A 17,271-nucleotide genomic window follows, 5' to 3' on the forward strand; every position below is an offset into this window, starting at 1 on the left:
GGATCGGCTTTCACCGTGGACGAAGCGGAGTCCAGCCCGGGGTCATCACATGTGGTTGCCGCAAGCCCGTCGGCCTCCGCTCACTCTAGCCGCCGGCCTCTGCTCACTCTAAGCCTCCAGCCTCCGCTAACTCTAGCCCGCCGTGTGTGACGCTGTGTTTTGTTGTAAAAGCGAAACTACTTTGTTTGGCCTTCCAAAAGAGGACGATATCCTTATGAACCTTTGATGGCTAAATTATCTGAAGAAACGACTAGATGGATGACACTGCCTCTTTCTTTAATGGGAAGAATAAACGTGATTAAGATGAATATACTACCTGTTGCGAATCATCATCAGAGTCGGGATCCATTTGCAGCGTTTTTATTGCGTAAACAGACAAGACAGGGTCAATCACCAGTAGATACAATAGCGAAGGCTAGGCTGAGACAGAAAGTGGGACGGGCAGGAGGTCGAGGCAGGCGGCAGACAAACACAGTAGTAGAACAATCCAAGTCAGGGCAGGCAGAGACAGATCAGAGTACGATAAACAGTCCAAGGTCAAACGAGTAGGCAAGATACAGGGTAAACGCTCAGAAGTGACAGCCGGGGCAAATCAAGACTTCGCAGTGAGTTGCTGTGAGTGTTTGGCTTAAATGTGTGTGTGCGTGATTCAATGCAGGTGTGTGCGTGCAATCCCCAGACCTCCTCACTGTGTTGTAACCAGTCTGTGACTGAAGCAAGGTCGGTGGGCTCGCCAGCCCAGGGGAACAAGGACGGTTGGAAGCCCAGCATGCACTTAAAGGGAGTCACCCCTGTGGCGGGTTTCATGAGGGAATTCTGAGCATATTCCGCCCAAAACAAGTACCTGCTCCAGTCTGGTTGTCGTTGCTGGCAATACGATCGAAGGAACTGGATGATCTCCTGATTCAGGCACTCTGTCTGTCCGTTGGACTGAGGATGGTAGCCAGATGTGAGGCTGATGTTTACATTGAGGTGTTTGAAGAAGGCGGTCCATACCCTTGAGGTGAACTGGGGACCCCGGTCTGAGACAATGTCCTCAGGCAGACCATAGAAACGAAACACATGATTGCACAGTAATTCAGCAGTTTCAAATGACGTGGGGAGTTTAGGCAGGGGAATTAGACGGCATGCTTTGGAAAATCGGTCTATAATCGTAAGTATAGTGGTATTACCTTGAGAGTTGGGTAGGTCGGTGATGAAGTCAATGGCGATGTGAGACCAAGGCCGTTGTGGCGTGGGCAATGGTTGTAACAGGCCTGCTGGTAGTTGTCTGGGTGATTTAGTAGTGTTGCAGGTAATGCAGTTTCGGACGTATTTGGTGGTATCAGATAACAGAGTGGGCCACCAGAATCGGTTTTGGAGCAGATGTGCAGTGGCAGCGATTCCAGGGTGTCCCGAGCTGGGCAGAGCATGTACTTGCGTCAATAGACGCTCTCGTAGTGATTCAGGAACATAGGTGAGATTGGGAGGGCTTTCAGGCGGTGGCGGATTCTGGAGATTCAAGTTGTTTGCTTCGGTCATGATGTCCCACTGTACGGGTGCGATGAGGAGGTTCTCAGGAATTATACTTTCATTGACGTCTGAGCAGCACGTCTCCTCCGCTTGACGCGAGAGAGCGTCGGCCTTGATATTCTTGGTGCCGGGTCTGTATGATACAGTAAACTGAAATCTAGTAAAGAATAACGCCCACCTTGCCTGTCTGGGGTTCAATCGTTTGGCCGAGCGTAGGTATTCGAGGTTCTTGTGATCGGTGAGGACTAAAAATGGGTGTGAGGCCCCCTCCAGCCAGTGGCGCCATTCCTCTAGTGCTAATTTCATGGTCAGAAGTTCACGGTTGCCCACGTCGTAATTTCGTTCGGCGGTGGTTAGCTTGTGTGAGAAGAATGCGCAAGGGTACATCTTAGCTGGGGATCCGTGACGTTGGGAAAGTATCGCACCGACCCCAGTGTTAGAGGCGTCGACCTCGACAACGAATGGGCGTTCTGGATCAGGATGTCGGAGGATAGGTGCTGAAGTAAACCGAGTCCTTAGTTCATCGAATGCCTGTTGTGATTCCGAAGACCAGGTCAATTTAGTGGGGTGACGTTTATCTCGCTTAGTCATGGCGGTCAAAGGAGCGGCGATCGAACTGAAGTTCCTGATAAATCGCCTTTAGAAGTTCGCAAACCCCAGGAAGCGCTGTAACTCCTTGACTGTCTGGGTAAGCGGCCATTCCAGAACTCCCCTGACCTTCCTCTCATCCATCGCTTCCCCCTCCTGGCTGATCACATACCCCAGAAAAGTTGTGCTTCTCTGATGGAACTCGCATTTCTCCGCTTTAGCGTAGAGTTGATACTGAATGAGGCGCTTTAGTACATTGAGGGACTGTTTGCCAGTCCGAAGGGCATAACCCGGTATTCGTAGTGCCCACTAGTGGTGGAAAATGCTGTTTTCCATTCGTCCCCCTCTCGAATGCGGACTAAGTTGTAAGCATTGCGTAGATCCAACTTGGTGTAGTATTTGGCCTGGCGGAGCTGTTCTAGCGCTGCGGGAACCAGTGGTAGAGGATAACGAAACTTAACAGTAATGTCATTAAGGCCACGGTAATCAATGCAGGGCCGCAACCCTCCGTCCTTTTTCTTTACAAACAAGAACCCCGCCGAGGAAGGAGAAGTCGAGGGTCGAATAAATCCTTTAGCCAGTTCCTCCTCGATATAGGCTTTCATAGCTTCTGATTCAGGTTGTGATAGTGGAAAGATCCTCCCCTTTGGAGGGGTGGCGCCAGGTATCAGATCTATGGTGCAATCGACGGATCGGTGAGTGGTGGTGAGGAGGAGGCGGTACGGAAGCCTCCTCTGTAACACTACCTACATTTGTATGTTTTTCAATCACTACCGCTTCCCCCTCCCCCAAAATTTTTTCTAAGAATAAGAAAACCTCTCTCTAATTTTATTTGGAACAACAGGAAGCCAAGACTGAGACTTTCTTTACTATATCTGGCTTATGAAAGGGGAGGGCTCCAACTACCTAATTTATTTAGGTATTATTGGGCTGCTCAGTTGAGGGCTGCATTGTTCTGGTTCTCTAGTGAAGCCGCTGTGCCTTAATTACACGTTGAAAAATTGGCCACAAAAGGCTTGACACGTCACAGCTTTTTATATTCAGCACCCCTTAAAGAACTAAAAAAAAAAGACAGATAATCCATTTGAAAAAAATACTATTGTAATCTGGTACGAAGCCCATAAATATCTTGAAGACCTCCCAGTGCTTTCCCGTTTTTCTCCTATCTGGGGAAATGATCATTTCAGCCCAGCTAAAAAAGGATATGGGGTTCAAATTGTGGATGAATAAGGGCATGATTAGATTGAAAGATTTGTAGGAAGATAATATATTAATGTCATTTGATAATCTTGTAACGAAATTTCACATACCTCAGAAACACTTTTTTAAGTATTTGCAACTCAGAAGTTTTATTTTTACAAGTTTAAAGAATTCTACATAACTCCCCCCAATGTCGATATTGGAAACATTCACATTGCAAGATTGCTACATTAAAGGACGGATTACCCAATTATATAACATACTAAGAGAAAATCATAAAAAAATCTCTGAAAATAAAAGACAAGCATGGATCCAAGATATAAATATGGATATTTCATTAGATGACTGGGATACAATTTGTTTAAATGCACAAACACAAACTTTGAACTCTCGGTTGAGACTCTTACAATATAATTGGGTAATGAGAACTTATATAACCCCTGTAAGATTAAATAAATTTAACCCTAATATCCCTGATCTGTGTTTTAAATGCAATAAGTTTCAAGGTACATTTTTCCATTGTGTGTGGGAATGTGAGGAGGTGCAGAAGTTTTGGGTTGGGGTGACTCAATATGTTTCTCAATTTACTTCCTCTCAATTCCTCTAAGTCCTGTATTATGTGTATTGAGTATGTATGAAGACGATTGCTCTTTGTCCATTAAAGAAAGAAAGTTGGTGGATTTGTGTCTATTACAAGCAAGACGTTCTATTGCCCTGTGCTGGAAAAATACCAATTGCCCTTCCATTGGACTATGGCTGAAAAACTTAATAACATGTTTGGCTCTTGAAAAACTTACATATGTAATAAGAAAGAAGTCCTGTATTATGTGTATTGAGTATGTATGAAGACGATTGCTCTTTGTCCATTAAAGAAAGAAAGTTGGTGGATTTGTGTCTATTACAAGCAAGACGTTCTATTGCCCTGTGCTGGAAAAATACCAATTGCCCTTCCATTGGACTATGACTGAAAAACGTAATAACATGTTTGGCTCTTGAAAAAAGTTACATATGTAATAAGAAAGAAACCCTTTGAATTTTTTTATATCTGGGAGGTGTTTTTGAACTTTGTTAAAAATGGAGATATTGAAGATGCTTTAGATGTGTGAAGTTATGGATTGTTTTTATCTATATTTTATTTAATTTGTTTATTTATTTTTATTTAAAAAATTTTTAACCTTGTCTGGGGTAAGTTGTGGGGAAGGATGTTGTGTTTTTTGGAAAAACTTTGTAAAAACTCAATAAAGATATGTTATACAATATTGTGAAATGTTTTTACATTTTAAAATAAATGTTCTATTTGAATTTATTTTTAAAATTAATGTATTAGCCAATTCACCAGTCTTCAGTGTCACATGATCCTTCAGAAATTATTCTAATATTCTGATTCTCTGCTTAAGAAACATTTATTCTTATGTAATTAATAATCTGTAATTAAATCATTTATTATTCTTGTTGAAAACAGTTGTATACATTTTTTTTCAGGATTATTTGATGAATAGATAATTCAAAATAACAACAATTATCTAAAATGGAAAGCTTAACATTATACACTACCATTAAAACGTTTGGGGTATATATATATATATATATATATATATATATATATTATTCAAAAAAATGTAAAAAAAAGAAAAAAAAAGAAAACACATTTAATCAAAGATGTAAACATTTCTAGCAAATATAAAAACTGCTAAAACAAATTATGTATTTTCTTCCTCTAAATCCACACAAAAATTCAATCAACTTTGATATTAATGATCTAACTACCATTTTATGACAATTCTAAGTAATGCTGTTGCAAACTTTGTCTCGTGGGCTATTTTTATCCTGCAACAGATTAGCCATTTTCTACAGAAAAAGAAATTGATGTTGGCATAAGCTGCTCGATATAAGTCTCGTTGGCTTGGGTTTTGTTCACAGCACAAGGGCCCATCTGAAATAAACTAATCCATCACTTTGACAGCACCACTATAATGTGGAATTGACTTATGAATGTAATGTTCTCCCTCTCTCACTCACTTCTTCTATTTTCCTTATATCTGTCATTCTTTTACTGTGAATCACTTTTCCTCTCTCAAAGGTGAATTAATTTTTCTGTCTCTCACAGTACAGCTTTTTTGTCCTATTTCAAATGAAAATCTACAGACATGTTCCTGCATGTGGAAAAGCATGTTTGACATGTTCAATAAACCCTGGTTGCTTAAAGATATACCGTCTGTGTCTCAGAGCCAAGCCATGAGGATAGTGCAGACCGTGGGTCAGGCGTTTGAAGTGTGCCATAAACAGAGTCTAGACAATGCTGACGGTGAGAAAACACTGACCTTAACTTGCAATTCATTTTATCAAACATGAACCACATTTCATCTCAAGTTTCAATGCTTAGCATTTTTATAGGAGGCAAATTAAAATAATTAAAATCAGTCTTCAAAATCTTTATTACCTTTATCACAGTTTCATAGCAACTTAGATTTGCTTTTTGTATAAGAAAATATGGTCTGTGCACTGAAAAATAAATGATACTTGGACCAACTTAAAAATAATTGGTTAATTCGTCAAATTTGTTACAGCCAAACTTATTAGCTTTTCTCAAATTATAGTTATGGTTTGGTTCAAATCTTAAATATTGACGTAATATTAATAACAACATATGTCTTGTCCCAAAGACAAAAACATTCACACAAAGTAAAAAGTTTATTTCATTATAAAAACTATACTTAATATACTCAATATTTGTTTTATACTTCAGACAAAATGTTACATAAGATAAAACCAAAAACATTTTGTTAGTCATTGTTTCAACCATTATTTTTGGATGATTGGATGAGACCAATATAAAAATAAACTTTAAAATATAGCTGCAAGCACCAATTAAGGGGCCAAACACAACAGAGGTAAAATGAAAAGCTAAGAAGCTGTTTTTAATTACTCAGTAAAGACCAGGGTTCTCCAACTCAGCCCCTGGAGAGCTACCTTCCTGCAGACTTAAGTTCCAACCCTGCTTCAATAAACCTGTCTGTAATTAAGTAGCCCTGAAGACCTTGATTAGCTGGTTCAGGTGTGTTTGATTAGGGTTAAAGCAGAACTCTGCTGTTACTGGGCGAACGAGACATGAGACGTGTGGATCCATGTGCAAGGCTTTATTTACAAAGGCGTGGTCAATAAACAGGCAAGGGTCTGACAACACAGGTATATCACAGGCAAGACAAAGAATATTCCTAGGGCTAGCGTGGGTCTTCGATCGGCGAACAGTATCCAGAGGGCTTGACAAGAGGGGTAATCCAATAACACGAGCAATAGTCCAGGTGAGGTGCAAACACAGTCCGAAACAGCAAGACAAAGGGGTAATCCAAGAAACACAGGCAGAAGGTCAGGAAACAGACAACAAGGCAACACGAAGTGGCTAGACCAGTGATGGGCAAACTTGGCCCTTCCAGGCCACTTTCCTGCAGAGATTTGGTCCAACCCTGATAAAACTCACCTGCCTGTAGCTTTCTAGTAGTCTTGAAGACAATGATTAGCTGGTTCAGGTGTGTTTGATTAGAGTTGGAGCTAAACTCTGAAGGAAAGTGACCTGGAAGGGCCAGTTAGTCCTGGGCTAGACTAAGACTAGAACTAGGACCGGGAACTAGGAATGGCTCCGTAATGCAGCTATCGCTAGAAGAGTGATATGCGCTAAACAATACTCGGCTGTGAGAGAGAGGAAGTCCATGGCTTATGTAGGGTGTGTGATTGGCAGCAGCTGTGTGTGTAATCAGTGCAACAGTTTGTGTAGTGTGAGAGTCAATGTAACGGAAGGGTGACCTCTGGTGGCAATTGGACAGAAGTCCATGGACAGGATTCGTGACATCTGCAGTATGGTAGCTCTCCAGGAGCAGGGTTGGAGACCCCTGTTAAATAAATTTTTTGATACAGCATTTTACTACAAAACTCAAAATGGCCAAAGCCCAGAAAGGCAGACTTTAAAAAAACAAGTACTATTTGATTCGGTACATCATTCCGTTCAGAAATGACCATTTTTTTTATATCTTTTGACCAGTAGGTGGCACTGTACCGAAACTACTCATTTTCCCTCAGGTCATGCTTGTTATAACACATACCAAATTTGGTCAGAATCTGCTTAAGCGTTGCGTAGATATAGCCTCATGTCCATTTTTGCACTAACTGTGTCAAATTCGTTATCGCGCTTTACGAAAACGGTTTGGTATATCAAAAAGCTTTTTATAACTTTTTACCATAATGCTCTGAAGATGATCTGAGCCAATTTTGGTTTAAAATTGGACAAACTGTCTAGGTTCTAAAAAGTAGATTTTTCAGAAAATTCAAAATTGCGAAAAATCTTGACCCACAGAAATGTAAATCTTGGTACGCATTCGACTCCGTATGAGCCAAGGAATCAGATGAAAATTTATTTTTCTTTTAGACCTTACGGTTCAAAAGTTATTCGCAGAAACATTAGTGCAAATTTGGCCTGTTGGTGGCGCTACAGAGTTTGAGTTAGAGACTCCAAATTTGCTGGGGTTAATGATGAGACTGCCCTCTATCTCTGTGCCAAATTTCATAATTTTCCCGCAAACGGTTCTATAAGATTCATAAGATTCATAAAAATACGCTTAAGCATTTGTAAAATGCAGTATTTTACTACAAAATTCAAAATGGTCCACGTTCAAAATGGCTGGCATAGGAAAATTGGGTATCATTTCATTTGGTATGCCGCTCTGAATCTAACGAGACCAAACTTAAGACTTTTGGTCAAACTGTTCAGAAATTATAAACAAAAAGGTCAATTTTTTATACATTTTGACCAGTGGGTGGAGCTGTTCCGAAACTACTCATGTGCCTTCAGGTCATGCTTGGTATAACATGTACCAAGTTTGGTCAGAATCCAAGTGTTGTATCCAAGATATATCCTCATGTCCATTTTTGCGCAAATTTTGTCAAATTTTGTTAACATGCTTTACAAGAACGGTTTGGTCTATCAGAAATCTTTTGATAACTTTTTGCCAGCATTGTCTGAAGATGATCTGAGCCAATTTTGGTGAAAATCAGACAAACCGTCTAGGACGAGTTAAAAAAAAATTCAAAATTGCGTAAAATCTTGACTCAGAAAAAAAATCAGGGAGAAAAAAAAATTATTTTGCTTCTAGACCTTATGGTTCAAAAGTTATTAGCAGAAATATGACTGGAAATGTGGCCTATTGGTGGCACTAGAGAGTTTGAGATGGAGACTCCAAATTTGCCAAGGTTAATATTGAGACTGTCCTCTATCTGTGTACCAAATTTCATAACTTTCCCGCAAGCGGTTCTATGGGCTGCCATACACTTCCTGAGCGAAAGAAGAAGAAGAAAACTAACAGATACAATAGGTGTCTATGCGCTTTCAGTGCTTGGCCCCTAATGACACAGTCATTTCATTTTTTACAGAGCGGAGATATGCTTTATGACACCAGTAAATAAAATTTGTTATGTTTGATGATGTCAAAATAGCTATATAGATCTATCTAAATATATTTTATACAATTATTTATTCCTATGCTTGGTTTTAAAAGGTTCCTTTTCAAGTACTGTATTTCTTTGACTTGGACTAAAATAAGTTGTTAACATAAATCAATAATTTGTATTGTTGTGAACTAGCAACAGACTCAATCTGTACCTGTGAAACTGGACTTTGATTATTTTGTATTCTAAATCATGTGATTAATCTGAATTGGCAGTATGGCTTGTGAAAGGTGAGGAGGAGAGAAGCAAAGATGAGACTTCAGTTGCTGGCGGCACCACTGAGAGATCAGGCAATGCTGGGCTGGAGAAAGATGAAAAGGTAAAGTCTTCTGCCTGAATATAAAGTTTAGCAGAAAATCTGAAAGAAATGTGTTTGCAGTTGACTTAATTTTTCCTCATCAATTAGATATTTTTATATTGACTCAATAAAATGTTTACCAATAGAAAGCCTTGCTTTTTTAGAAGAAATTGGAAGGCAGAAGAGATCGCAGGTGTTGTCTTTTTAAATATAGCTCGAGTTTTGCCTGCTTTCTGTTATTTATAGATGCTACAGTTTGCTAATCCTACATGGTTTATAGGGCAGAAATTGGGCCATGATCACAAGTAGGGCTAAAAGATCAATGATTACCAGCCAAGTTTACTTCAAGTTGTGTTTAATTCTTTGAAATCTTGTAATAACACTTAGTCAAATTCATTAAATTTTTTTGAAAACAAACTTAGATAAATGTACAGTAGTTTAAAATGTCTCGTTTGATAACATGCAAACTTCTTCCAGTTATGATGGGGCTTATTTATGAATTATATATTTAAGGAAACACATTTTAGATGCTTCTAGAACTTTAGCTTGACTCTAATGACTAAGATATAAAAGCTGTCCATGCTGACACATGTTAGATCACTGGGGAGTTTTTAGGAATTAGGCTTTCAGAGAGGTTAAAGCTTTCTTTGGTTTACAAAATGATTTGCTTTGATACAGCTGAAGTTTTGTGTTCTGTGATCTGTTCTGTAAATCTGCTGATGTTTTCAGACTTACGGCAATCACAGGAGCAAACGTATGAGACCAGTGTTTAGCATTTTGTGAATTTCCTTTATTCCTGAGTTTCATGTGATACTGTATTTTTCACTGTAAACAAATTCGGTTTGTGAGTGGATTTTGTGTTCTCTCTGTCAAATTAAACTCACTTTAGAGTCTGTAGCCTAGTAATATTGAGGCAGATGATTTTAGGTTCAGACTCATTGAAGAGTTATTCATAAACTAGTGTGATCTTAAAAGTCCCCCTGCAGTCACTAATCTTATCCCTTCAAACGTATCTTTGAATCAAAAATACATATCTATTTTTTTTTCCTGTGAAAATAATTTCTTAAAATGGCTTGCATGTAACTCTACAACTTTACCTCATTAAGTATACGCTGATCCATGAGTATGTTAATGAATCCCCACCTCTACTCAATCACACCACCTTGTATCTACTACTCTTTCATTCAGTTAACATCATGCTGCCTTTATAGTCACTAAAAAGCTGTCACTCATGTTGTCACTTACAAAGTTCTGTTATAATCAGTGGAGCCATAGGCGCGGGAAGTGGGGGTGCTGAGGGTGCTGCAGCACTCTCTGTTATTTTTTTCTGTGGGCAACTGTTTAACTGTTGTGAATAAAAAAAAATCGGAGTGTCTATTTACACTAAGTGCAAATAGCCCACCTTGTTGGCAGAGGCTATTTACACGAACTCCACCCACCAACGTGTGATTGGGCTAGTCGCAGAACTGCGCACTGAACAAAACTTTGCCATTTTGAGCAATGAGTGGATTCTGAGTAACTTAAGGAGAAAATGTTCAGCAATGTGTTGACTGATGAATTTGCACATGGTTTATCTTTAAGCATATTAAAAACACCAGACAGACATGTATAAAAAAAGGGGGACATGGTGTTTGCATATAATTGTGTCTTAGCAGTGTGTGGACACAACCATCCTACAATGATAAAAATCCATTCACTCCTTTTTTTAATCCCCAAAAAACCTAAAGTCTCAGTTATCACGTTCCTCCCTGTTTTTTTTCTGTGGGCAACAGTTTAACTGTTGGGAATAAAAAAAAAATCGTTGGCAAAGGCTATTACGCTAACTCCATCCACCAACGTGTGATTGGGCTAGTCAACATTACAAAAGACGGTCACTAATTGTCAGATTCAGTGGCGCAGATGGTAAAGCATGTATCATATTTCTTTTTACGCAATCAACCCGGGTTCGAATCTGCCTTTTGGCGAACTTTTTTTCTCCCTTTTCAAATTTCAAATCACACCAGAAAAGCATTTATTTTTAATAAAAATGAAGAAAATAATCAAAAAGTTGAAAATAAAGTATCGGGTAGGGTTAGGTGTAGGGAGGGCTTTTGTCCCAATAAGCTCCTTTTTTTAATCCCCAAAAAACCTAAAGTCTCAGTTATCAAGCCGTTTTGTTTTTCTGAGCAGTATGACGTCATACTGCTTAGGCCCCGCCCACGACCACTGACGGACTGTCCCGTATTAGCATATTTCCGCCCTCAGCCAGTTGTATGCTGTCCACCATTTTCTCATCACTAAAAAATACTGCTATTTTCACTTAGTGTAAATAGCATATCACAAAAAATACTGCTATTTTCACTCAAATAGCCTCTATCGCCTCTATCCTTTGTAAAGAAATATGTAGCTTTGGAGTCGCTGCTGTGACGCTGTACAAACGCTTCCAGTGTGAATACTCCTGGGAGTCTGACGATGTGACACCATTTTCTCCGCGCTCAAGCAGCTGTAGCAACAACAATGTCTCCTAAGCAATGCAGGTGTTTTGTAGTTGGATGTAAAAGTGAACATAAGTCCGGTTTCACACCGCAAGTGTGAGCAGCGCATATTTTTTTGTCGTGTATGTTAACAAATCATTCACACCGGGAGCGAAGGTTTCGGCACAGAGTCTATTTTTGCTGCACTGCTCCCGCAAACTTTCAAGTTTATAACTGACCAACTTCTAAAAACAAATTCATAGGCATATTTGTAAAGAAATATGTAGCTTTGGAGTCGCTGCTGTGACGCTGTACAAACGCTTCCAGTGTGAATACTCCTGGGAGTCTGACGATGTGAAGTTGACGCGAAGCTCAAGCTTGCGGTGTGAAACAGGCATAAGAGACTTAATTTTCTCCCGGCATTAGAGTCACTGAGGACACAGTGGATCAGTTTTGTTTTTGATGGTAACGCCCCACCGAATACACAAAAAAAAGAAGAGAGGGGTGGGGTGAGCAGTAGCTCATTATCATATAAAGAGACATGCACCGAAACGGGTCACTGTGAACAGAACTGTTTTTGACGAGGTAAAAAGGGTGTCGTTTTACATGACCATTGAGGAATTTTAAGTATGTTACAGACATTTCATGAAGACCCTAAAGAATCATACCAACTTGTGGAAAATGGGCATCCGATGTCCTCTTTAAAAACTTGATTTGCATCACAGGGGGTGTCACGATGGGCCAAGGACAAAGCGAGGCAAGTATCTAAATGCAGCAGTTATTTAATGTACACTCAAAGAAAATCTAGAAAAGCAGAAATACACAACAACGAATAAATACAAAAACCCACACAACAGGATGTATAGACAACGACCGAAAAAACACAGGGGTATAAATACACAAGGTAACAAGAGGCTAATGAGGAACAGGTGAGGCTAAATGAATTACCATGGAAACAAACGAAGGTGACTATAGCTGTGTCTGAAATCGCTCACTCATTCACTAATCCCTATATAGTGTATGGCAGTTGAGTGCACTATATCAGAAAGGAGTGAACCAAATAATGGCTGCGTTCCACTCCACTTTTAGACTTGCACTCGCGAACTTCCCTAAGCACTTCCCCTCGGGGGAATCCCCGCTGCCGTTTTGAAGTGCATTCCACTTCGTGAAGTGGACGAGGGAAGTTTATATGGGCAGACCCTCGACCCCTCGATTTTGACCGAGGGAGCGAGTCTGCTTCATATGCACACTTAAGGCCGCTCTATAGACCACAATGCAACACGACTACGTCATCGCAGATCGTGTTTAATTTATCCCCAACCCAAACAACTCTATAATATATAAATGATTTTTTTTACATTTATAACAGCCCAAGCATACCTATGTACATATAGAATGCTGCACCAAACAAATTCGTAAGGGGAAAAATGTAAACAATAAACCAACTACATAGTGGATTCTAAGTGATCAAGGGCTTAGGACGTTCCAATTCAGCCCATTTCAAGGGTTCCGCCACTCATGCAACGTAATCAATGACGTACATCCGAGTAGCCTAAACGAGACAGAGGGAAGTTAGCGAGTGAAGGGCATAAAAAAATGGACTGGAACGCAGCCAAAGCTTTCGGACCTAGTCAATAGTATCCAGCTGCAGACCCGCAGCACCAGCAGTTTCAGAACCGCAGCCACAGAACCGGAAGTGAGGGGCGGAGCCCTAAACGAGACAGAGGGAAGTTAGCGAGTGAAGGGCATAAAAAAATGGACTGGAACGCAGCCAAAGTGAACAAATTTGGACACGAACGTATATACTGCATGTCAGAGAGCTGGAGCTGTCGCAGAAACATCTTCGTCAATTATGTACATTTATATTACATGTACCTTATTTTAGAAAGTACTATTAATAACAATAACATTCACAATGACTTCATATTGTAATTATACATACCTCCGCGCCAGCTTTGTAATTTCATCGAACCTAACTTGTTTTGTAATGCATAATATGTTCATAATTAAATACTATTAAAATACTGGCAACAAAAATAAACACATATTACACATACACATATAACACATACATTTTATGTATTTATTATTTTTAGTATCTTGAAACTCTCACGAGCAGCGTCTTGTGCTCAGATAAGATGACAGTGGTCGTAGAGTGCCCCCAGACAACTGTTAATTTTACTTAAGGATGAATACGCCACATATAGGTAATTAACGAATATTTTTTTAAATTATCCACCAAATTATCATCACAAATCATCATCACATCTATCATCTCTTGTAAGTTAACAATGCCACCTCAGTAAATTAGTAAAACATTAATCTGAGTTAATGCCTAAATAATATTTTTTATTTTAATAATGTGTGAAATAACCGTTAAAGCAGAAATAATAACGATGTAAACTGCATCTCTCATTCAAACTTGCTCACTCCCACTATCTCTTCCAGCTCGTCTGTCCTCTCCGCACTGGATTATGGGAAATAGTGCTTCAGTGAGTGTACATTGGTTGTAAACTCGAAATCTGAGAGGATTGTGGGTAAAAAGTAGTGAACAAATGTAGGGAATGATCTCGTTCACGCAGAATTCAGCCGACACCCAATATAGTGCACTATATAGGTGATAGGGAGCTGTTTCGGACACAGCTTATGAAGACAAACAAGGCAAATGTGGAAACATGTTTGTGACAGCAGGAAACAGACTGTTTCAAACTGCATGACATTCTGTGGTACAATGCAGTTTTAAGGAGAAAATATTCAATGGTGTTGAGTGATGAATTTGCACATAGTTTAAGTGTATTAAAAACACCAGACAGACATGTAAGCAACGTTAAAAACTTTCACCACAGGTGTTTTTAAATAAGACTCTGCAGGTCACTCCAGGAAGGATTGTCACTGTTATAAATGTATTGTGAGTGCTAAGACCATCTTAAAGTTGATTTGTTGGTTAAGGTAATAAACAGCGTGTGTCTCCTACTTTCTCCATGCAGGTGTGTGAAGAGCCGGTGCTGGTGAAGGAGTCGTCCAGGCTAGCGTCTCCTCTTTCCAGTCCTCTATCCATGAGCCATCAGGTGCAGCTCCTGCAGAGGCAGTTACAGCAGCAGGAACAGAGGAGTCAAGCCGCCTCCGCACAGGTCACATCACACGTCTGATCGCTTTGTCATGCTGGTTGTATTGACATATAACATACCTGTGGCACTGCTTTTGTTTTGTGAATTTCTCAGTTATGAAACTACTATTAGTAGGGATACACATATTTATTTATTTATTTTCTGGCCAATACGATAAGCCAATAAATCATTTTCATTATTATCATTAAAAGGACAGTATTCAAATGTATTCAGTATTCAATTCTATTTTGTCTAAATAAATTAAAACTAAAATGCAAAAAAAATTCATTCATTCAAAGTCATTCATTTTAAAAGCTACAAGTGAATCTAGATATAACAACATTATAGTGTAAATAATACATATTCACTTTTAAATTTGATACCCAAAATTCACCCTATCTATTTTGCATGTTATAGATCTTTTTGTTAACGATTCGTCCCATGCATATGTTTCAATTTTTGTTAAAACTTTTTAACCATATAATTTTCAATTAAAACTATCTGGTGATGTATGTCAGACTTCTCCAATCATTTAGTCTGATTAAAGTCCTCACTTGCAAGCTCATGTTGATCAGTGTTGCCAAGTCCGCGGTTTTCCCGCGGAATCGGGCTACTTTAACACTGTTGCCGCGGGTTGTTTTTCAAGTCCACGGGTTGAAGCGACTCCAATAACATGATATTTATCTCCTGGAATGCGAATTTTAGCAAGGGAACCCCACCAAAAAACATGTATTTTACCCCCCGGAACGCGATTTTTAACTGGGGACCCCCTCGAAACGCGATTGGGCTAGTTTTGGGCTAGTTTTGAGTAGCGATTGGGCAACCCTGATGTTGATCTACCTGTACATCTACCTAAAGGTGTTATTAAATTAATAATAGGGGACACCCTGGACTGGTGGCCAGTTCATTGAACAACATATATTTATATAATTTAAATGAATACATAATTATATAATTTATATAATTATTTATATATAAATTACTTATATTTATATCATTTAATTAATATATTTTAATAGACCTGTACGTCATCTTACATTTCATACAGATGACTGTTGACAAACATAATGCAGGCAGGGCAACAACTAGCATGATGTAGTCCATAAATGCTGTTATGTGCCTTTAAAATTCAAGACATTTGGGGCAAAAAATGTCCCTGTATGATTTTATGTCTCATTTATATCACATGGTAAGAGATATCACAGCGAGAACAATATCAAATGAGTGTTGTTTTTGAGACATTTACCGCCACCTACTGGCAGTTTTAGTTTCTTATTTAGATTGTCATTTCATCAAAAAAACAAAAAAAGAATAAACATTAGTTTGCCCAAAAATGAAAATTCTGTCATAATTTACTCGCCTTCTTGTTGTTTCAGTCCTGTATGACTTAATTTCTAACATAATTTATGTTAGGCCGTTGTAAATGTTTATGTGTAATTAATTTTATTTTAAATCAAATAAAAACATTCTTTCTAAAGCTACTTTTTGTAATATCTACTTGATACTTTAAATTATCTTTTGGGGGTATTTTCACAGCCAAATGTGATTTGCGATTACTTAGATGAATTAATCGCCACATCATGCAATTACTTAGATAAAACAATTTTAATCGATTGACAGCCCTAATATATATTAGATATGGATACATTTAAAAATCTCTAATATTGTCTGATAACCAACATGAATGATACCTCTGACTGTCCTGCTTGATGTACTCGTGGATGATAAAATGGGCAAATAAAACCCAAGGGGGAGCACAATATCATAGATACTTGATGGCGGGCTTTTTTAACATGAGCTAACAAGTAACCACTCTAAACACCTCAGCAACCCTATATCAATGCCTTAGCAGTCCCCAGAATAACCTAGCATCATGGCAGCAGGTTTTTTGCATGCAAACACCACTCATATTTTCTTAGTTGTTGTTGTTGTGTAGGTGGTTCTGCTTCAGCAGCAGGTGTCGGTGGAGACCAGCGCCAGGACCGAAGCTCAGGCTAGAGTCCAGCAGCTCCTGCAGCAGAACACTGAACTCCTGCAGCATCTCACACTGCTGGTCAAACACGTCCAAGAGCTGGAGCTCCGCACTCAACCACACAAAAACTCCCCCTGTAAGTCTCAAGTCTCAAGATGTGTGCAATCAAGAGATTTTCATCTTTGTGACCTCCACATGTGCAAGGCAAAAGAGTCATTTTGCTTGTTTAAAAAAATGTTAACCCTAAAATTTAAATCCTGTCATTTACTCATCCTTATGTTGTTCCAAGACTTTCGTGTCTTTCCTTTTGCCACTGATCACAAAAGAAGACATTTTGAAGAATGTTCATGCTGCTCTTTTCCAAATAATGAAAGAGAACCGTCTTTACAAGCACCATAAAATTAGTCCCAGGACCAGCTTGAACTCATTAGTATTTGTAGGTATTGATTTGTAATATTTACACATATTTACACACATTACACATTGTCTATGTTTGGATATACACTGAAACATGCAATATAAATGTACCAACAGTATCTAAAAGGTAAAAAGTTGTTTTTTTATTTATGTATATAGAGTTTTAGTATTGCAAATGTATTTACAAATCCAATTATAAATATTTTTTGTAGTTAGGTTTTACTTTTA

General features: G+C 38.9%; 1 protein-coding gene across 2 annotated transcripts in view; it reads left to right on the forward strand.

Annotated features, from left to right (window-relative positions):
• LOC107701337 (carboxyl-terminal PDZ ligand of neuronal nitric oxide synthase protein-like) overlaps positions 1 to 17,271 on the forward strand; it is a 44,853-nt gene that overhangs the window by 25,530 nt on the left and 2,052 nt on the right. For both annotated transcript variants that reach the window (XM_016503327.1, XM_016503328.1), the window contains exons 6-9: positions 5,527 to 5,605; positions 9,012 to 9,115; positions 14,535 to 14,678; positions 16,591 to 16,762. In XM_016503327.1, the coding sequence (XP_016358813.1) occupies positions 5,527 to 5,605; positions 9,012 to 9,115; positions 14,535 to 14,678; positions 16,591 to 16,762 (499 nt within the window). The remainder of the gene's footprint in view (positions 1 to 5,526; positions 5,606 to 9,011; positions 9,116 to 14,534; positions 14,679 to 16,590; positions 16,763 to 17,271) is intronic.

This window comes from Sinocyclocheilus anshuiensis, unplaced genomic scaffold (assembly GCF_001515605.1).
Source record: "Sinocyclocheilus anshuiensis isolate Anshui unplaced genomic scaffold, SAMN03320099.WGS_v1.1 scaffold1726, whole genome shotgun sequence".
In the NCBI taxonomy this organism is placed as follows: domain Eukaryota; kingdom Metazoa; phylum Chordata; class Actinopteri; order Cypriniformes; family Cyprinidae; genus Sinocyclocheilus; species Sinocyclocheilus anshuiensis.